Below are 22592 nucleotides of genomic sequence, written 5' to 3'. Positions count from 1 at the left end.
AGTCAGAGGTAGTCAAGCATGCCCATGAATCATTGCTGCAGGCAACTGTCATCTCCTTGGGATCCCTCTGGACCGCAAAGGTTTTAAGCATAGAAGAGAAAGAGTCTGGGGAGAGGGAGTCGGCTTAGCCGATGCTAAGCCACCTGAGCCACGCAGCCCGACCTTGTTTCCTAGGGAAACTCCAGGAGCGGAGTTAGCAGGCTATGCAGAATACCCACTGGCCGCTGAGGCTCCCGTGAGTGTAAAGGAGCTGATGGAACACACCGGGGAGGACTCCCAGGTACTGAGTGTAGCAAAGGTAGGCGAGCGCCTTGTGTTGCGAAGAACAGCTTCCTCCAGGCTGAGAAGCCAAGCACACAGCCTCAGAGCCAAGCACACAGCCTGGGCAGGCCAGGCAGCTTCTTGCTTGTTGTCACTTTAGCTCCTGCTGCCTGCTGCAGACTTCCCAGGCAAGCGTCCACAATAAACGCTGCCTGCCCGGAGCTGGGGATCTCTCATATTAGCTCAGGAGTGCTGAGTTTCATTCTAGGGCAATCTTAGGGGAATCTAAGAGGTCCCACTTCGAGGATGTTTGGACAACACAGCAGGGGAGCAGATTAAACCCAGCTCTCATATCCTCTGAAGAGGGGTCTGGAATGGACCAAACCTCTGTCAGTTCTGGGGGAGCTACTGGGGTGTCAGGTTCAAGGTTCTCAGACAGAATCCAGCTGGTAGGATTCAAACAGGCACAAACGGGATAGGTGCCCTGCCCTATGGGGTTTCCCCATGCTGCAGACCATGGCCGCCCAGTCTTAAGTCCAACTCCAGCTCGGGTTATAGGGGAACATTCAAGGAACCTGTCCCTGCCTCGCCCACTTCCTGGAACTGTTTATGTTTCAGACAATTCCTGACCCTGTCCAGGACTCCTGTCATTGAGTGGCAGAAGGACACAAAGATTTGGTTAAAGGGACANCCAGGAAATTCTGTCATTCTTTTGCAAGGAGCAATTGTACACAGAATGCTANCTGAGTCAGGCAGGCTGGTGTCTCGAAGTTCTTTGCATACTNAGCTGAATAGGGCAATAGCTCTGTCAGGTTTTCCGTGCCCTAACCCCCAAGTTGATTTGGACATCTCCCCTCTTCCCTGTCCCAGTCTCCTGCATGGGTGCCACCTACATCTTAGCTCTCTGACCCTGTAGAAAAAGCTTTATGAGTTTCAGGGGCGGGGTGCATGCTGACACACACAGGTAATCCTCCAACTGGGGCGGCTGAGGCAAGGGGACAGTGAGTAGGAGGCCAGCCTGGGTTACACAGTGAGATCCTTCCCGAAATGGAAAACAAAGGACACACTGCCAAGCCTCACCTGGCAGGCAGGCAGCGATGGCTTACAACTCCACAGGGCTTGCTCCTACTCTATTCAGATGGAGCCACAGGCTCAACTGCAGGCAGCAGATGGGGGTTTCTGACCATTCTCCCAGCTGCATGCACTCAACAGAAACTTCCTAAAGTTCCGAAAAAACGAAACCAAAATGGAGCGAGACTCAAACAACAACAACAACAACAACAACAACGATATTTCTACCTTTCTTTGGGTCTCGTCGTCAGTCGTCATCATCATCATCACCATCATCATCATCACCATCAGCCACCATATTAAGGAAAATAAGCCCCGTTCCTTAGACTCAAAGAGAAAAGCCTCCCAGGAGCCCTGAAGTCAACAGAAGATGCAGATATTTTCCCTCTCGGTGCCACCCTCCCCCTAACAGAGAGTGGACTGACTCTCGGCCCTTGCTCTGGGAGCCAAGAGGGACCAGACTCACCTCCTGTCCNACTTCTCGTCTCTCCCAGGCTCTGCAGCTGCCCTCCAGGCCAGNCCACCTTCTAAACAGCCTGTGGGGATGTTCTAAGGCTGGAAGGGTCACTGGCNGGCTCATTGTTTATGGGCACCATAAAACTGACATTCAGAAGGAAGGGGGAGGGGGGACACACTTCCTTTATGACCCAGGACAATAAAGTTATATGATTAACAGTGACTTTGCCTGGCCTTCTTAAAGCAACAGGTCCTCCGAGTTTGCCCTGCTGGGAAATCGGCGTCTCAGCAGCCGAAGGACTGGCAGAGGGCATGTCAGTGACCAGCCCAGCCAAGGAGCCAAGGACCCTGATGTCTGCAAGCCAATGTCGTGGTGGTTTGGAGCCATCGGGTATGGGAGTGTGTCTACGGCATGGCACTGTTTTTGGGGTGGGAGATGGAGGTCTGTCCCTGTCTGTGTGGTCTGCACGACTGTGACCTCAGGTGCACAGCATCCTTTCTGTCCTTGTGCCCACCCCACCTTCCCAGGGAATGGAGGAAGAGACGTTGGTGTGTATGGACAAGAGAGGGGAAAGGCGGAGAAAGGACCCCACTGCACAGGAGCAAACGAAAGAAGCTGGTCGGAAAGGTTCCAACTACAGGAAAAGGAAAAACCAGGGAGACAGGGAAGATGGGGGTGGGAGGCAGCAAGGAGCAGTGGAAATACACACACACATACACACCACACACACCACACACATACCACACATACACACCATGCATACACACACACTACACACACTACACACACTACACACATACATGCACACCCCCATACTCCCACATACATATATACATGCACCCCATACTCCCTGCTAGCCACTTTGGCTTTGATCCTCACATGCTAGTCTTAATGATTCCCCACTCTCGGCTTCCTCACACACACACACACACACACACACACATACACACACACACACACACACTCCCTGCTAGCCACTTTGGCTTTGATCCTCACATGCTAGTCTTAATGATTCCCCATTCTTGGCTTCCCGAGGAGGCAGGGCTTTAGGCACCATCAGACTTCTGGAAGCCGAGGAGGTTAAAGCTATCCATGATGAGGCCACGCCGGGGGACACATGCATGGCACTGTGTATTTATAAGGACTGGAGAGTAAGGAAAGCCAAGAGTGGCCCACAGTGAACTATGGGCTCCAGAGAGTATGACAGTATGACATGTCTGTCACTGAGGGTGTAGGGAGGGGGTAGATAGGAACTGCACTTGTCATTTAACTTTGCTATAAATCTAAAACTATCAAGTCTATTAGTTGGAGATGAGTGGAGGGTGGAGACCACCCTGCTTACAGCAGCAGCTCTGAGTGATGCTGAAGGTGGCTGAGAAGCAGGGGGCAGGAGTGAGACGGGATGTGGACATCTGTCTAACTAACATGAGAGGCAGCAGAAAAGGAAAAACGACAAAACCTGAGATCAGAAAAACAAACAAATAAACAACAACAAACCTCTCAAACAAACCCCAAGGGGCCTCATGGCCAAGCCTGCATAACTTGATGGTATGACTGCCTGATGGTATGGGGAATTATTTATTGTAGATGTTCTGCTGAACATGTGTATGTGTATGCATTCCTGTGTTCATGTGCATGGATCCATGTGTGCCCACATGTGAGTATGCATGTGTGTGTGCACACATGTGCATGCAGGCATGTGTGCACACAAGTGTGTGAGTGTGTGTGCACGTGCATGTATGTATGCATGTGTCTGTGGGTGTGCACCTTCATATGAGTGTGTATGTGTGCATATATGTGTGCATGCACATGCATGTAAATGTGCATGTGTGTATTGCACGTGCACAGCAGCATATGTGTGAGTGTGCATATATGTGTGTGCCCACATGTGAGTGTGCATGTGTATGTGTGCACATGCATGCATGCTTGTATATGTATGTGTGCATGTGTGTATGTGTGAGCCTCTATGTGTACATGTGTCTGTGTGTGCACACACATATGAGTGTGCATATGTGTATGTGCATGCACACACCAGTGTATGTGTGTGTGCATGTATGTATGCACCCACATGTGAGTGTGCACATGCAGGTACACTTATATATGTGTGTGTGCGTGTGTGTGCGTGTGCAGGGTGATGCTGGTGAGAGATGAAGACAAAGAGAATGAAGCCAAGAGATGTCCGAGAGAGCACAGCAATCTAGCGGGGTTATAAGGAGAACTGAATATCTGGGGGAGGGAAGACCATGAGCTGGAGCAGTTTAGGGTAGGAGGCAGGGTATGAGGAGCTGAGAGGAGCCAGGATGCTAGCGTGGACTCTGAAATGCTTAACGGGTGTTTGTGATACTCAGGGAGCCTGGACCCAGCGTGTGCCCTGGTATCTAATTGGCACCACAGGTAGCCATTTGTCCCTTCTGCCAGTGAAAAGGGAAAGGGCTCCTTTGATAGAGGGGAAGTATGCTGGCTTTTGTCTAACTGCCAGAACACAGGGAAATGGAGTTTCCTTTGTATTGACAAAGTCAACCTTAGCCTCATCAGTAGATGTGTAACATGTGTGTTCGAAGACAGCCTCATCTACAAAGCAAAATCAAGGCAATGCAGGGCTACAAAGTGAGTCTTGGATGGGAAGCCTCAATATAGGAGCGACATCAAGGTACTCTAAATCCATCAATACGTTGAAAGTACTCACAATGTTGTAGATACGTTCTTACATTTCTTTTGAAATTGACAATGGAGAAAACAATCAAGTTACTTAAAATCAACCCAAAAAGGAAGACATATATGTATGGTGTTCTCCCTGCCCACACCATGTAGTTTGTTTAATACTGATGCTAGGAACCAGGGTGGTTGATGGGAAAGGAGCTGCCTAATGGGTTGGCCTAATGCTATTGGTATTCTAATGCTAATTTGGAGTCCTCAAGACTGGCATCCCAGAGTTGAGATATTGATGTTGAGTGACCCCGCCCCCAGTTAATTGTGATTGGTGAATAAAGATGTTGACAGCCAATAGCTGGGCAGAGAGAAGCTGGGTAGGGTTAAGGTATGGTGGGTTTGGGAGAAGCAGAGAGCAGCCACCATGAAACAGAAGAATGTATAGGAGAGGAGAAAGGAGAAACCATGGATTAGCTGAGCCAGCAAAACAAAAAAACACAAAAAACAAAAACAAAAAACAAAAAAAGTGGCCACGTGGGCTGGCCAATTGGAGCTAAGAGCAGCCCAGTAGGAACATAGAAATGAGTAACTTGTAGTTTTCATAGGAAAGTGGAGGGTAGAGAGCCACGGGGAGAGCAGAGGCAGCAGGGTGGGCTTTGAGGGGGAAGAGAGGCTTCCTTCTAAAACAGAGGGGGCTGCATTAGGAGGGACGGCACGGCGAGGGCCTGGAGGGGCAGCGGTCCTCAGAGAGAGAAAGCTCCTTACTTTGCAGGTTTTCAGGCAGCAGTAGGAAGTCCCCACCGCCTGGCCTTGTCGCCATACCAAGGGGCAAGGTGGCATGCGCCGGTCAGGACTGTAAATTATCTTATAGTTGCAAGGGGGAAGGGACTGGGCATGTTTCTCCACTAATACCCCAGTGGTCTAACCATCCCCAGCAGGGCACACCAGTTCCCTCACACAAGGAGGTATTTCCCCAGGCTACCACACCTGAGTCTTAAAGCAACAGGTCCATGATCTAAGGAACAATCGGAGCAGACAGAAGGACAGACAGAGCAGTCACTGAAAGGCTAGAAGGAGCTGTGTTGATTGGCAGTCTGTTTCTGAGAAGGTGCAAGCGTGTCCTGAGCAGCCAGACTCTTAGCAGGTCTGGCTGTCACAGCGTGCGTGCGTGCGTGCGTGCATGCGTGCGTGCGTGCATTTAGAGAGAAGGCTGCATGGTGACCGCTCTGTAAATTGATCTGAGACGGATCACAGCTTTAAGACGAAAGCTGATTCTGAGAGAAGACCAGGGAAGCACTAAAAACGGCAAAGAAAATGTGTTATTTCCATGTCGTCAAATCCACTTGCCCCTCTGATGACCTCATTTCTGGGCATGGAAAAGGTGGTGGGGGAGGGGCGGGGGGCGATGGAAAAATCCAAGCCCGGGACCAGAGAAAACACAGCTCCGTGTGACAGAAGAAAACCACACGGATTAGTGTTCTACAGCGAGCCATCATAAAACCATAGGAGCCAGTTGAAAAAGTGGCCAGAAAGCTTGGGACAGTTTGCCAAGTAAGATACTCAAATGGCCGGTACATATATAAAACACCTGCCCGGCAGCCTGGGAAACAAGTGGACCTGCACCAGATACAGCGGATCTCATACCGACTTGAATGTCTCAGCTGGTACTGCGTAGCCGTGAAAGACTCAGGCACTGTGACAATGAATGCTGCATCTGCCTACAGCATTCACCTACGTCCTCAGGAGCCCACGGTCCTTCTCTGCCTCAGTTTCCCCTTTCTCAGAGGACTTCCTGAAATTATCTCAAATAACGCCAGGAGAGCCTGGTTTCAGCTCCTGGCATGTGGGAGGGTTAACACACATATAAGGCACACTCTTGCTGCCAGGCTGCAACCAGGAAGCAGTGTCCGCAAGCATGCCCACGGTAAGGGCTTCATGGCGATCAAAGCAGCTGAACCCCCCATGTCCACCCATAGGGACTTAAGCATGCTGAGCAGCCCAGAAGTGGGCAAAGCCTGTGGCACCGAACCAGAGAGTCCAGGCAACAAGGTGGGTGGCACACAGTAGGTCTCTGCACTTAGTGGCCCTTGAGAGCTGGCAATGCAAGCTGCCGAAACAGACAGAGATGGTGGCTTCTTATGGAGTGCATTTGGGGAAGCTTTCAAGGTTGGTGGAAATATCTGTCTTGACTGGCATGATGGCTAGCTAGCCTTTATCGAATTCCTCACATGGTATCCTGTGGAACTGCGCATTCAGGTTAGATCTGGCTGAAGACTGTGTTCTGCTGGACCTCAGGGATGTCAGTACAGAGGGGAGATGGACCATGCATGGCCCTGAAGCACTAGTAGTATTCAATGCCAGAGCTGTTCTTATCCAAAAGGAGCCCTGCAGCCAGGACAGCCACTGCTTGCCACCCACGTTTCTGGCTGTGGCCTGCTGCAGCCCTGGCCAGCTCGACCGCCCTGGAGGAGAATCGTGAGCAAGCAACTCCAGGAACAGTTATGTGTTGCGTTTTATACGCTGCATCCTATTTGTTTTTAAAAAATAATGCAGGCAAGGATGATTAAGGATGTGTTTATGACGCCTAAAAGCCTCTGTGCTTTGGGATGGAACGGCACTAAATATAGAAAATATTATTAAGAAACATTATTGTTGCTCATGAGTAACATATCTGCGTCCAAATTCAGAGCAGGAACTTGGCTTCCGAGCAAACCCAGAGCCCACAAGCCAGGTCTGGCCCTGAGGGATCTCATCCCCACTCCATTGAAATCCTGAGGTTCTGTTGAGCCAAGCTTTTGCCCAGTGGCTGCCCGCGAGGTTACTTTAAATGATAGCTACCATTTGTTGAGCATTGCTAAGTGGCCAGCCCTCAGTAGGCATGCTGCATAAATTACATCACTTACCCTCTGAAGAACCCTGCGGAGGTGTCTATTTTAATTCCTGTTCTGCACAGGAAATGGAAGCACATGGGGCGAGATAGCTATCCTAAGGCCACTTCACGCAGCTGGCGGATGAATGCAGCTTCAGATGGGCCCTTTATTCTTGGATTCCTATTTTCAAGTTCAAAGCTCTAAGTCTGGGCTCCCACAAAAGGGATCTAGAGATCATTTAGGGAGGTTATGCAGAAAGTCTTCCAAAGGAGGGGAAACAGAGGCACGTGCACGAGGAAGTGACCATTGTGGAAGTATGAAGATGGGTACTCTGGGGTCCCTCTGGGCTCCTGCCTTGGTGATATCAGAAGACTGTCCTCTTGGAAGAGATGTCTGGAGCACTGGCTATCCAGTACTGCGGGTCTTCCCTCATCAAAGGAAGTCCTCAGGCAGAGGGGACACAGGGATGGGGAAGGATGTGGTTGGTGGGTTTCAGAACTGCCCACTGAGATATGGGGACATTAAGGACAGGTGAGGCTGGAGTCCTATGCTTTGCTGGGAACCTTCAGGCCCTTCCCCTCATGTCTATTGGATTTCTAAAAAGAATGACGGGCTTATTCAACTCCCCCTGTTTCTTGAAACAGTTACAATGTTGGATGAATGTAACATCCACCCAAAAATACACTCGAAAATTCAGAGCAGTATTGCAAACAATAGCTACAAGCCTCAGGCGTGTTCCCTGATGAATGGGGGTCAAAATGTGGCCCACCCATATGAGGCAACATCAGTTACCCCTAGGTTGAATGGTACAGCAACTTTGTACCGCACAGAACATGTGGCCCCCAAGATGTACCCCCAAATGCCACAGTGGCATATCTGAAACATGGGGACTAGGGAGATCTATAGACTATGTAGGCTAGAGGCTGCCCAAGCCTGGGAGAGGAGGGGTAGGAAAGGAAGACTCAGGGCCCTCAGGTGCCAGCTTCCATAGGGTGATGGAAACATTTAAGGATACACAGATACACAATGACAAGCAGAAAACCTGTTCCACCACAGGCTGAACCGTGGGTGTAGCAGCATGCAAATGATGTCTGGGCAAACAGGGAAGCTGAATGCAAATTCCCCAAGGGGTGGACCTCATCTTCTGTCTTCTAAGATAAGCGTGCCCGCCACACTGACGGGCTGCTTTCTCTGGTCTGAGCGGATCTGGCAGAATGTTCCATGTGGCAGGGCTTGGAGTTCTGCGGTGGCGCTATAGACATTCCTGATGCCTTCTCAGGGGCACCTTCTGGCCTTGGAGGCCTCTGCTGTAGTCACTGAGACACTAGGCTCACAGCGTGTGGGAGCATGTGGGAGCGTGTGGGAGCGTGTGCGAGCATGTGGGAGCATGTGGGAGCATGTGGGAGCATGTGCAGGGTGAAGTTTCACCCTCAAGAATACACGACCCCTTTGACATAGTCTTTCCTAGATCTCCAGCAAAGGCTGCCTCTATCTCCACAAGGAAGGGGGAGGCGGTGTGCCTGTCCCCAGCAGGAATTCTGAGCACTATATATCACTGGCCACTTGCCACTTGTACCCTGCCCTCTGTCCTTTGGAAACAGCGGTGGTACCAAGGAAGCGTCTGTAAACAAGGCCCTGGACATCCCCTGCACTGTAGCCTTACCCAGTGGTGCTGATGGCATATGCTGTTGAACAGACTACACGGGACCTGCCTCAACCAGATGGATACCAAACTGGCAGAGTGTGGCTGCACAGGCCTGATCTGGGCTCTAGGGGAAGGCTGGGGGAATGGAGGGCATACAGAACCCGCAAGCTCCCTGCAGGGTTCAGAAACTGAAGATGCCTGTCCCCAGGTTGAGTGTGACCCAGTGGTCAACAGCCGCTGTGTCTTGAGAAAACCACGGGCACCCAGCTCTTCCGGGGACCACAGGGACACTACAGGTCCCACCAGCTCCACACACTTTGCTTTGCATCTTGCTTAGGGCAAGAAGTGAAGCAGGAGTCTGTTTCCCGTCGGCCGCTGTGCAGTGTGGCAGCCTCTGCTTTGGCCTTCACCTGAGGGCGGCTCAGACCAGGGTCAGCTTGCTTCTTTCACAGGATCACACTTTGGTCCTATATGGGTCTGAGGGCTCAGGACTGTGGCTAGTATTCCAACATCTTTGTCTCTCTCAGGCAGGCATGCTGCAGTGGGCTGTCAACCACAAAGGTATATATTGCCATTGAGAAACGCCTCAATTTTAGCTACTTAAAATAAAAATGATGGACTACGGATGCCATTGACATAAAAAAGCCTGTCCGATGGCTTCTGTCACAGCTACTGACTTTATTTCCCCCATAAAAGGAGAAGCAATCTAGAAGCAGGATTGTCTCCCAGTGCTGGGGAAAAAGATTCCTCCCACACACACACACCTCCCTTCTGCTGCCTCCTTTCTTAAGTTTTGGAAGGTCTGTGTAGCCCAGCCTCATCTTGAAATCTCAGGCTCAGGCTGTCTCCTTCCCAGCCTCCTGAGCAGCAAGGCAGAGACTTCCGTCTTTACAGAGGTTGCCACATCTGCAGAGAGAAGGCAGGCAGCCTTCCCTCACCAAACCCAGCAGGGGCAGTAGAACTCTCTACAACCCGGTGGCCAAGACTGGCCTGCCCCCCCCCCCTGAAGCCCTAGCTCCGGGGGGATGCTCTTCTCTGGGTGTCTCCTGGGTGTTTAAGTATCAAACAGCAGAGCACACTCCCTAGGTCTGGTGGGGGCATTCTCTGACACTGGGCGGGAGGGAAGCCCCCTGGGAAGGGCAGGTAGAGGCCAGACTGCTGGTGGCCAGCCTTAGAAGAAGAATTCCACTTCCTCTTCTTTGTTCTTAAGCTGCGGTGGGTGTGGCCCGTTTGTTGAGGGGCCTTTGGAGCCATGGCCTTGACCTCAAGGATGTCTGAGTGGATTAATTAGTGGCCTTGGGACAAAGGTAGGGTGGGGTTGGGGTTGGGGTGGGACTGGGGTTAGAAGTGAGAGTGGAAGTTGTGTTGGGGAAATAGAAAAATCAAGAATGCCTGAGAACCTGCTCAAGGGGTGGCCGAGTCCCTTTTCTGCCCTTAGGTGTCAGCCGTCTCTGGGACACCAACTTGGCCCTCACTGGTACACTGGAAGAAAGGGTGGCCTGGCACCCAGAGCCTCTTGGGTTGACTAGGAACATGATTGAAGAAATTCGTGAGGGAGGTGCTGACATCTCTGGGGGTCGGGGACAGACACTACCTCTGGAGACAGCTCTTTCTCATTGCAGAGTTTGCATTGGCACGGCCAGGTTGATCTGGAGGGCAGAGCAGACCCAGACCTGGCCCAGACCTCCCCTGGTTGCTTCTGTCTCCAAGAGCAGAGACCTGCCTTTTTTTTTTTTTTTTTTTTTTTTTTTTTTTTTTTGTTCTCTGTGTAGCCCTGACTATCCTAGAACCCACTCTGTAGACCAGGCTGTCCTTGAACTCACAGAGACCTGCCTGTCTCTGCCTCCCAAGTGCTGGGATCAAAGGTGTGCACCGCTACCTCTTGGCCTTTTCTGTTGAGCAGAAGTTTACTGCTGCTGGCCTCACTCACCCTGCTGCCGTTCTCAGAGAAGCCACCCTCTCAGGCTCTTCCCTCACTTAAAGGATGCTCATGCTGACGGCATGAGGCAGGTGCTTTCTGGTTCTGTCCCACCCTGGCCCACTGAGACGAGTCATCCTTCACTCTGCGTTCACTCCGCCATCCTGAGCGTTGGTCCTCTGCAGCGCTGTCTGTTTCTCAAAGTCCTCGGTATCTCCCAGGACCCCAACTGTGGGAGGAGTTTCAGCATCCCTGGACCAGCTGTTCGAGTGTGCCCTCTGCCTGCCCTCCAGGGAGCTCAGCTCTTACTTCCCAAAGTTCCCGCTTAGGCTTTGTTCTAGCTTCTGTTAGTGAGTCAGATCCCAAGAACCTGACTCCAGTACGGCTTGGCTCCAGAGTTACAAAAAAACCCATTCTTTGAGTATGTATCAGGATTAACTTTTCTAGCGCAAAAGCCATATGTATATGTAGTATTTGTATATGTATATGATGTATATATGTGTATATGATGTATATGATGCACATGTATATGATGCATATGATGTATATGATGTATATGTATGTGTATGTGTTTTTTGCAGTGGTAGGAATTTAACCCAGGACCTTACACATGCCATGTGACCAACTTTAAGCTCCTGCCGCCTTGATTTCCCCACCAGGATGGACGGTGCAGCCTTGAACTGTGAGCCAAAATGAACCTCTTCTCCCTCAGCTGTGCCCGTCAGAGTATTTTATCAAGTCAACAGGCTAGACACTAAGTGTGACTCTTTCACGCATCAAGAAGCCTCACAACTCGGTAAGTGCGGGAGTGGCCACCGAGAGCTACCGAGGAGCTGGCCAGAGATGTCATAAAATAAATATAAAATGGATACTTCAAAGACACTCATGGTTAGTCATCATTAGGGAATCACAAACTAAAGTAAAAAAAAAAAAATTCACAAATTGAAACCGCGGCGCATTCCACATCTGCAGCCATCAGAGGGACTGACAGTTGCAGAGCTCCAAGAAAGGAGCCAGCTGCAACAGAGATGCCAGAAAAAGGAAGCAGCAGGTTTGGATGGAGCTAAACTTACACTTGACCCCGTGACCCCACAGCCCCACTCCAGCCCCACTCCCACCCCCACTCTTTAATCCACAGCAGCTTGACTCATTAAAAAAATGGCCCAAATGTCATCTGGAAATGAAGGAAAAACATCAAGATGACCCTTAGCAACTACCAGGCACAGTGGCCGGAGCTCGTGACACCGGCGGCTCTCAGAAGCCTCACGCAAACTCACTTCCTGGGTCATTTTTTCTGCATGAAACCCTGGAAAGGGGGCTGGGGAGATTGGCACAGTTGGTAAAGTGCACACACACACACACACACACACACACACACACACACACACACACAGTATCCAGGGCTGGATAGGCAGAGGACAATGAGAGACCCTGTCTCAAGAAGCAAGACAGAACTCATGAGGAGCTGGTTCATAAGGAAGGACATCGACTGGAGGTTCAAGTCTGGGCTCCATACATATGCACATAGTCAGGAATGAAAAGCATGTATACCCCTCCTCCCTAATGCCTCGCACAAACTCTGGGAAACACGGTCCACTGGATGATCTCCCAAAGTGAGCCAGCTGTGGACGGAGGCAGCTGAGCAAGGGACACAAGAGAATAAATATGCACGGAACCTTGACTTCACCGACGGTGACAGCGGCGTGCAGATGCACCAGAATGCATCCAGGTGCTCGCTGGAGCGGGAGCATCTTATTGTGCATAAATCACATACAAATAGAAATGATTTTTCAAAAAAAAAAAAATCCTAAAGGAAATGGGATTCTGTGAGAATCCCATGCGGGCTGCAGCACCCTGGCAAAGCTGGTGGGGTGGAGACCTGACTTTGCAGCTCACAGGAATGGAGATGGGTGTGGGTCTGGGAACCCAGGTAGAATGGGGTGAAATGACCCCAGGATCGATCATGTTCTCCGGGTCTGGGTGGGAACTCAGAGGGGCCACCTGGAAGTGAACAGTGTCAGACACGACAGTGGCAGTAGATTCAAACACCTAATCAATACACATTACATCACATGGAAGGGGGGGAGAAGGGAGGGAGGCTGGAATTCTCTTTCTCTCTCCTTATTTAAAAAGTGATAACAGGGCCTTACCAGACACTTGCTTGACGGCCACAGGTCTCACCTTGTAGGGAGTGCTGTAAAAGAAGAGTGTCTGCAGTGAGTGGCTGCCAGAGGCTCCGGCTGCTGCCAGCAGATAAGCACTCCCTAGGGGGCATTTCAATCCTGGTCAGCTGATTTGTTTTCTTCTTATCTTGAGGTGCTGGAGATGGAACCCCAGGCCCTGCACAGCACAAACTCATGCTCTGCCACTGAGCTACACCCCAACACCCCTTCCCTGCAACCTTGCCGTTCTGAGTTCTCTCATTCAGATGCATCTCATTTTAAAAAATTATATAATTTACCTGAAGTTCCTTCATAATGTTCACATTTGATTATAAGGAAGCAAATTTCTATTGCCAATATAATTAAGAACCAGAGATACATCATCAGGTGGAACCAAAAGCCCCTGACATTCTTGCCCAGTTCTACCCCCCAAACAGTGCAAACTGGCTCCCCCTTGTCTCTTACAGCACTGCCCTGGAGCTGCTGACCCTGCCCAAACCACACCCCGTTATTTGCCATCCTGTTTGAAGCTGTGCAGAAGACTTGGGCTATCTGGATGGCAGGATGTTCTGAGAGCCCACTGTGGTAGGAGCTGGCAGTGAACAAAGCTGAGATGTTCCTGTTATGAGCAATGATCTCCTATGTTCAAGTGTGGGTTTCTGGAGGGACAGACATAGTGTTACGGTGTCTATCTTTGGGATGGGTGATCCGTTCATCATCTCATGGTACTTTGGCCTGAATGTAACCAGCAAGCAGATGCCACTAGCCAGAGGTAAGGGGGGGTCTGGACAGAGATTGTGAGACCCTCAGACCACAGGCAAAGCTTCCTGGCTACATCTCATGGCCTCTTCCTTCGTCTTGGCTCCTGGTTCCCAAATCCTGGAAGCTCAGTTCTGCAGAGCCAGTGACATGTCTTCCAGGACTGAATAAACTCTTGGCTCCATCTGAATTGAGTTACAGCTTCCTCACTCTCTTCCTGGACACTGTTAATATAATGTAAGTGACATAAACCCTCCCCACTTTGGAGCTGATAAACGACCTTGGACTTTCATTGCGTGTCTGTTCTGCAATCTTAACTGCCTGGGCACTGGCTTTCCTTATGATGCCCTGGGACGCAGCAGCCCGGCGCCAGCTGGGCATCTGAGAGCCATGTGCACTGAGCGGAGGGACGGCTGTACGGCCCTCCTCGCTGGCGCCTGGTTGCTTTACCCAGCGGAAAGCTGTGTGTCTCACAACTTGGCTAAAATCGGAAACCCAAGATGTGTTTGTGTTATGTCAGAAATGCATGGTGTCAATTTTGGCCCTCTCCTCGCTCCGTATGCTGCACCATATGGCCTCACTCTTCTCACACCATGCAAGCATCTGTCCCCCTTCTCCAGAAAGAGAGCAAGGGCAGAGTCCAAGAGACATAGCCGAGAGCCGAACACAACCAGACCTAGAACATTCTTTGGTCAGAGAAAGGAGCCAGATGGGGTAAGGCCCTCTATGAGCAAAACTGTAGCTCCATCTGGCCACGCTCTGATACGTCTGCTCTCACTCATCAGTCCTGAGGAACAAGCCACTCATCAGGTCTTGCCAGCTCCAACCGACTGGCCTCCCATCTCACAGAGGTGACTTAAGGTTTGAAACAGGTGCAGAGAAACAGCCCAGAAAGCAAGAAGCTGGGAGAGATGCAGACAGTTACGCCTCCCGCCAGGATGGAGGTGGCTAGCCAGAAACCTCGGAGACTCGGGAGTCATGGAGAATCCATCCGGAGAACAGGAATCAGCTCCAAGTGTGTGAATGAGGGTTGCCATCTATAGTCAGGTCCCTTCCCCCAGTGGGAGGCTGGAACGAGCGGGGTGGGATGGGTAGGTGACCATGACCAAGCTGAAGAACCCTGTGCTCTTCAGAGGTGGGGAAAGTTAAAAACGCAAACATAAGTGATCAGGCATGCAGGTGTGTGGCCACCTGCCACCATGGGTGGGCATGGGTGGGGCTAGGGGTGGGCCTATGCTTGTGGGGAAGCTGGGCGGGGGTCACACAGATGGAAGAGTATATCCTGCCCGTACTGTGACCTCTGAGAATGGTGGTAGCCTGGCTCAGAGGGCAGAACTTCCAGGTCACAGGCCCACATCTAAGTCCAGTGGGGTTCCAGGGGTTCCCTTCAGTCCGTGGGTCTCACCCCAGGGTCTGCACTCTAGAACCCTTTGCAAAGCTTCACCAAGACCTGGATTAATAACTCTCAGAGGGGCTTGTGGGCTAACCAGACCCCTTTAAAAGAGCTTGCCAGTTTTAATGTACAGTAGGGGCCACTGTTCATCGGACCTGGTTTATACCGAGCCACCAGCGTGGGTGAGCAGATGCACGTCTTCACGACAGACAGGCACGCCCCAAGCCAGGTCCCCCTGTGGACACCAGGACTGGGAATCTCCAGGCCAGATGTGTCCTGACCCATATGCCCTGACACACACGGGCCTTCAGCATGGAGGCGACAACCCCTTCCCACTACACAAGCTCAGGATGAGATGCTGAGAAGGGGGAAGAGAGGAGGGAGGTGGACGTGAGGGAGGACACGGAGACCCTGAAGACAGGAATGTCACACCTTGGGCAAGTGTGGCCCGCCATGCCTATGTCTGCTGCCTCCCCATCTCCCATGTGTCCACACGGGCGCCTCACCTCCACCTATCCACTGCGTGTGGCCATCACCAGACCTAGGTAACTTAGGCCTGAGCCCACAAATGTGTTGTTCATGTTCCTGCCTCCCTCAACCTTCTGTGTCTCTGTCTCTGTACCCACACCTCTGTGACCCCCAACACACAGCAGCACCAGACACCCATCCCACCTCATGCATTTCCATCTTGTCTGCATCTGAGAGGTAGTTTTCAGCATGCCACAAATGATGCGGTGCTCATTATGGACCCTTGGGCTTGTGTGCATGTGCATGCATTCGTGCATGTGTGCTCTCAAGTGTGTTTCAATGCACATGTGTGTACGTGTGTGTGTATGTGTGTATCCGTGTGTATATGCACATGCATGTGTGCTCTTGTGTATGTTTTGATGCACATGTACATCTGTGTGTACATGCATGTGTGTATATGTGTGTGCATGTGCGCTCTCATGTGCATTTTGATGCACACATATGTGAGTGTGTGTGCATGTGTATGCACTCAAGCTCACACACACATGTATGTGTGTTACTGTGTTTTCTTGTTCAGGAGGTCCTGGGGTCACATAGACACTTGTTCTCTGTTCCCTGTATAGTTTGATTATCTCTGCTAGCTGAATTGTTACACCTGTTATAACTGAAGTCAGCAAAACCCACATGGCTTTGTGGGACCGAGACCTTGCTTACACAGCTTGCTTACATAGAGAAATCCCACCCTCAACATGGCCACTTTAGGATTCTGGGTCTTGAGGCGAGGGGCCCCTCAGTTCCTTCATCTTGATGGAGTTCTGGGTCAGGTAGGCTGGAGATGACACACATGTCACACATGTCACATGTTACTGTCACTGGAGTCTTTCAGGAGCCAATGAGCCACGAGCCTTGTGGGAGTCTGGATCAGAGGGAGGGAGGACCAGTGGGTCTGACTGGAACCCTGACTCTGGGGGGCAAGATGGAGGGACCGATGTCCTGTGCCTGAGTATTATGGGTATGCCTAGTGTGGCGATCGGGCTGAGGCCGAGGGCTGTTAGGACCAGTACCAGCCATGTTCAAGACAAAAGTATGTCAGCCATAATCACTGGGGTCTCATTGATCTGTGTTTCTGAAAGCACGTGTATGTGTACATGCGTGTGTGCCTGCATGTGTACACAGGTGTGCAAGTGTGTGCATACCTGTGTGCGCATGTATGTGAGTGCGTATGTACTCAAGCTCACACACACACCACACACACACACACACACACACACACACACACACAATCACTGGGGCCTCACCGATCTGTGTTTCTGAAAGCAGGAAGGAGCTAGAGTTTCTTTGTGGGTGAGTGTTCACGTTACTCTTATGGGTGGGGAACCACTCGGAGCTTAGGTGCAGGTCCCAGCTGGCCCCATCCCTGAACTCAAATACTGCTTACCCAGAGAAACCAAGGATGTAGGTGTGTCTGCCTGGTATCTGCATTCTCCTGTGGGCTCAGAGATGGCCATGGGTCCATCACAGGAACCGTGATGACCAGATTGATAGAGGCCCCCAAACCTCCTCCGAGTCCTGTGGATTGGTGGTCAGGAGAAACAGAGAGGTCCCAGAGGACCCTGAAGACACATTTCCCCAGTGGCTCATTGTTTATCTCCGGTACTCTTCTGAGAGCATATTAAAAATTTTAAAATGATTGTGTGTGTGTGTGTGTGTGTGTGTGATATGTAGAAGTCAACAGACAACTTTGTAGAATTTGGTCTCTCCTTCCATCTTCATGTGGGTCCTGGGTTTGAACTTGTGTCTTTAGGCTTGCGTGCAAGCGCTTTATCCACTGATCCATCCTGCCAGTTCCAGAGGCTGCACTTGCAAGTTCTGTTTTGCTGAACTATACAAATGACCTGGAGACTACAGGGGCTTTCCAAGGCCACATGGAAAAGCGACATCCTTGATTTCAGGGCCCTTCCCATGTCCTCCATCAGGGTCCAGATAACCGGCTCTCGCTCTCCTACCCATTTTCACGAGGCACCTTCTGTGCCTCAGCCTCCTACCTCCTATGCACTGAAAGTTAGGGAACCCCAGTTCTCCCACAAGGGTTCCTCAGGCTGGAGCCGTGCTCCTAGCCCAGTCCCCTGTGTCTGCACACGGCCTCCTCACAGGGAAAATGGTTTCCCCAGCAGGAGTGAACCAAGCCTCCGCCAGTCTCCCATCTGCCTCCTTCCCTCTCCTGCTGGAACTTCACACATCTCAGCAGTAGTAAACAAAGCCAAATTGCAGACTCCCTGGCACACATCATAGACAAGTAAGACACCCCAGGAGGAGTCGCTTACCGCTCTGAATTCGCAGGCATGGTGGGATCGATGGAGACCATGGCGTCGTCTGTGGTCAAAAGGGAGATGGTGGTGTTCCTGTAAAACACGCATGTCAGCTTTAACATGTGTGTCAGCTTTAACACGCGTGTCAGCTTTAACACTTGTGTCAGCTTTAACACTCATGTCAGCTTTAACACACATGTCAGCTTTAACACACATGTCAACTTTAACACGCGTGTCAGCTTTAACACTCATGTCAGCTTTAACACGCATGTCAGCGTTGCTCTCCGGCCCCAACCCCAGCTGCACATGGGCCTCAGGTGACAGAGGCCGGAGGGGCCAGGACTTGAGAACAGGGGACCAGGTGTCTTTAGTTAAGGGCAGGTAGGGACAGCTGCTTGTCCTGCAGATACGCACCCCACCCTCCACCCCTTATCAAGTCAAGTGAAAAGGGCAAGTGCATTCTAAGGGCCTGTCAACTTTTAAATAATTTAAAGTGGGAACCAGAGCGAGGATAATTTATTGGGTTGGGAGATGCAGGGAAGCTGCGGTGCACAAAACCTCGCTTTAGACCGGAGATGGGAACCAGTGCTCATCTCGCTGCTTCTGAGCCTGCTCCATCTCTCTCCCAGCCTCTCAGCTAGGGGCTTTTGATAAGCTGATACCTCAGCCAAAAGAACTAAGCCCTCTGACCCTCAGCTGGGAATATTTTTTATAAAAGATTTATTTATTTTATATACAGTATATAAGTACACTCTAGCTGTCTTCAGACACACCAGAAGAGGCCATCAGATCTCATTACAGATGGTTGTGAGCCACCATGTGGTTGCTGGGAATTGAACTCAGGACCTCTGGAAGAGCAGTTGGTGCTCTTAACCACTGAGCCATCTCTAATTAGAAAAGTCCTGTGCCAATACAGGCTGGATTTAGGAAAGAAACTGTGGGGTGAATTTTTTGAAGATTTTGTAGGCTAGGCAACTGCTTTAGTGCATCTTTGAAATGAGTCCCGTGTCTAATACTCCTGGAATCAAAAGTACTTAGTTATTTGTGGCCGGGGCAACTCTAAACACAACAGTCCTCCTTCCTCAACAGTGAGCGAAGGCGTGAAAGGGAAACCCAGCTCTGAAGATGGAGCTCTAGTTGAGCTCTGGGGCAGCTGGACCCTAAGGCTGGGCCAGCGGTCGAGCCAGGACAGAGCTTCCCATGGGTTTTGCTTCACTGATTTAAGAGAAATCACAGCAGAAGCCCGGGGGATTCTTCTGCCCACTAACACCAACTTGTAGCTTCACCCTTGTCTGGTCTGCTGTGGGGATAGCACAGCTCTTCTCACAGAGCACACGGGGAGACACTCACCGAGGTAGGCCGGTGGCGATACAGAACAGGTCCATGATGTCACTGGAGTTGCAGTACTTGCTGAAAACCACCTGCAAAACACAGAAGTTGAGCTGGAGAGTTGGCTCAGGGCATAATGTGCTTCCTACCTAAGCGCGATGACCCAAGTTCAGTCCCTAGAATTTGGGACACCGGTCCCAGTTCTACATGCCGGTCACCCAGGCCAGTGAGAGGTGCTCCCTCAACAAACATGACACACAGCTTCTGGGGAATATCGGCTAAAGTTGATCTCTGGTTTCCCACATGCACATGTGCACATGTGCTGCTACATACATGAACACATGTGTGCACACATACACATATGTGAAAAAGCACAATCCACAGGCAGTGAGGTAGCAGAGCGCCCACTGGTTTCCATGGAGATGCTGGGTCCCACACTCCCTTGCTGTTTGAAACTGAGGGTTACTTTTCAAAGCTGTGGGCTCTCGGATGCCACGTGGGCATCTTTTCATGTGGTCGGTGTATACAGATTGTGGAAATGCTCAGTTCCTTTGTTAGGTGAGAATAAATCACTTGCCCACTTCTTTGTGCCTGCAGTGACCCAGGCTGTGTGCGGCACAAAACTGAAAATGAACTTCCAGGGTACTGCAGCACAGCTAGTCTCCAGTCAGCTCATGGAGAAATTATCGGAGAAGCACACTTAAATTTCTTGATTTTTTCCCCCTCCTTTTTAAAAGATTGCCTTTTAGTCTTTGGGAAATGAGGATTTGGGGCTGAATGACTAGATCAAAGGGGAAATCAGAATCATAAGAAACAGCTGCAAGTCGCTATTTGTCACAGCAAAATGGAAACCGTGTGCACTGTGGCTGAACGCTACAGAGCGTTCAGTTCCCACCCTGTAGGACAGCAAGGGCTTGCCTTGCATCGGCCTGGTGTGTACGAGAGCCCTGATGTGAGCCTCAGCTCTTTTCCTATGGTAGCCTATTTTATTATCATCACTGATTTCTTCTTGTACATAATTAATAAATATTAATATATATTATCTCTATCTATCTATCTATCTATCTATCTATCTATCTATCTATCTATCTATCACATTGCTTTTTTTTCCCCATCCCTCCCTCTCTCCTCTCCTTCCTCTCTCGTCCTGAGGATCAGACCCAGGGCCTCCCATATCAACAGACAGCAGTGGGTGTGTGGGACACTGAGATAACTCACCCAGCCCCTTTCTGAGACAGTGTCACCCTTTCTGAGACAGTGTCACCCTTTCTGAGACAGTGTCACCCTTTCTGAGACAGTGTCACCCTTTCTGAGACAGTGTTACACTGTGAACCATAATTTGAATCCCTGGTCTCCAGCTTTGGAGTGCTGGGATTCCCTGGCACCCCACAAGCCCCACTTTCATTCCATAGACATGTCCCCTGGCTTACTGCAGCAAACACCGTTCAGTCCCCACGTGTAGGAGAGGACAGGGCCGATAAGTCAGTTGTTATTTTTGATGCCCGGCACTGTCTCTTCAGCTGAGTTGCTTCTTGCTCTACTTCAAAATAGTGAAATAGAGCAAAGAGATGACCCTCTCCCATCTTGGCCTTACTCTGACTGGCCGTTTCCCTCACACTGCCCGGTCAGTGATACAAAATGATACAAAAGACACAAAAGCAGAGGCATGTTCACGCCTTGCCCATCCCACCCTTTTGTTTCTGTACCACCGGCCACACTTGTGATCTGCACCATTCATGACTCTGTCCCCAATGTCCCCAGCTCCGGATGCCATTGCAGTTCTCTTCGGACCTACCCTGACTCTTACTTTTTGTTTTTTCTCTCTGGCTCAGTTCTCATCTCATCTTACCCCTGCCACACCCCTGAATAGTGTCATTTTTTCTTTGCTTGGCCCTGCTAGCTCCTGTCACCCACAGGGGCGATCCAACTCTCTGCTGGGCATGGACCTTCCTAGGGCTTGCCTCCTCCCAGGCTGCATCCTGGCTAAGTGTCCCCACTCCAGTCTCTGGCTCTTTCCTAGCCCTCCTTCCCTCTCTTCATCCTGCTATCTACACATGGTGGCAGCATCTTCGGTTCCCACTGTCAGCAGAGCACACTTTTACCCAGTGCCAGTATTAGTATTATTATTATACAGTTAATGTTGCCCAGAGAGTCCTGAGTCAGCTTGGGGTCCTAGCCGTTCAGCCATCAAGGCAGACGGGTCTTGTAGCTCACTGTCTCTGCGGTTTGGTTTTTGATGTCTCACACTAGTATGAGCTAGAGGTGGGGGCAGCAAAGGGGGAGGGGTATGAAGGCCCTTTTTATGATCCATCTTCCCCTGGGGACTTCCAAAAAAAAAAAAAAAACAAAAACAAGGGCGGGGTAAGAGGCGCTTCAAAGTGTGCCTGCAGTCAGAGAAGCAATGGGTCCTGGGCCAGCTCTGGGCTGCTGTGCACAGCACCTGGGTGAGCTAATGTATACTTTGTTTTCACAAGGCTCAGAGGGGGGCCTCTGAGGGGCTGAGAGGCTACAGGATATTGGATGTGAAGCTGCGGACCAGCTATTCCTCTACAAAAGGTCTTGCTCTCCATCTCCCCTGCACAGACACTTAGGGTACCATGTGGTTGGGAGGGGCTTTTCCAGCACTCCACAACCCACAGAACTGATGCTGAAGTTGCATCCTCTCTATAGCTGAGGACCACTTACACCAAGGCCTCTTAGAGCCCATGTGGTATCTACCCTGTGGGACTCTCTGCCCTCCTCGTTTCTGTAAGTAGGAGAAAACTCCCTGACTTCTTTTGTTTTTACTTTACATTTATTTAGTTGTGAATATGCATGTGTGCCATGGCTGCAAGTTAAGTCCCTTTACCTACTAAGCCATCTCTCTGGGTCTCACCCACTTCTTGGTGCCTCAATTTTAAGTTCTGTAGAATGGGCCCACAGAGGCAGCAGCTGTCATCAAGAGACAGCTAGCATGAGTGACAGATGCTGTTTAAGGTTCTACTGTCAAATTTTGTGATTCTGAAGAAGTTCGGTGAAGGACCACACCAGGAACAGTAAATTTCAGACCCCCCCCCAAGCCCAGTCCAGACAGACCTCCATGACCACCTCCATAGGATGTCCAGGATGGGTAGGACAAACAGAAAAACAACAAGGTGAGGCTCTGGACCACGTCCAGCAGAATTCACCCCAGAGCACAGAATGAACCCCAAGAAGATTTTATTGTGTAGATTTTCTAGCTCCACAAAGAAGCCCTTTTTGCTTCTTTGTAAGCAATTTTTTAAAAACAAACTGGTAGTTTTTTTTTTAAACCGAAATGAAA

General features: G+C 50.6%; 1 protein-coding gene across 1 annotated transcript in view; it reads right to left on the bottom strand.

Annotated features, from left to right (window-relative positions):
- The window catches only part of Pde9a (phosphodiesterase 9A), an 89432-nt gene that overhangs the window by 42619 nt on the left and 24221 nt on the right, over window positions 1-22592 (bottom strand). Inside the window, exons 2-4 of the mRNA XM_021221665.2 lie at window positions 19313-19383; window positions 17978-18055; window positions 13022-13065 (exon numbers count right to left, since the gene is read on the bottom strand). Coding sequence (XP_021077324.1) covers window positions 13022-13065; window positions 17978-18055; window positions 19313-19383 — 193 coding nt within the window. The remainder of the gene's footprint in view (window positions 1-13021; window positions 13066-17977; window positions 18056-19312; window positions 19384-22592) is intronic.

The sequence above is a fragment of the Mus pahari genome, chromosome 21 (assembly GCF_900095145.1).
Source record: "Mus pahari chromosome 21, PAHARI_EIJ_v1.1, whole genome shotgun sequence".
Classification (NCBI taxonomy): domain Eukaryota; kingdom Metazoa; phylum Chordata; class Mammalia; order Rodentia; family Muridae; genus Mus; species Mus pahari.
This window is presented reverse-complemented; position numbering and strand designations above follow the sequence as displayed.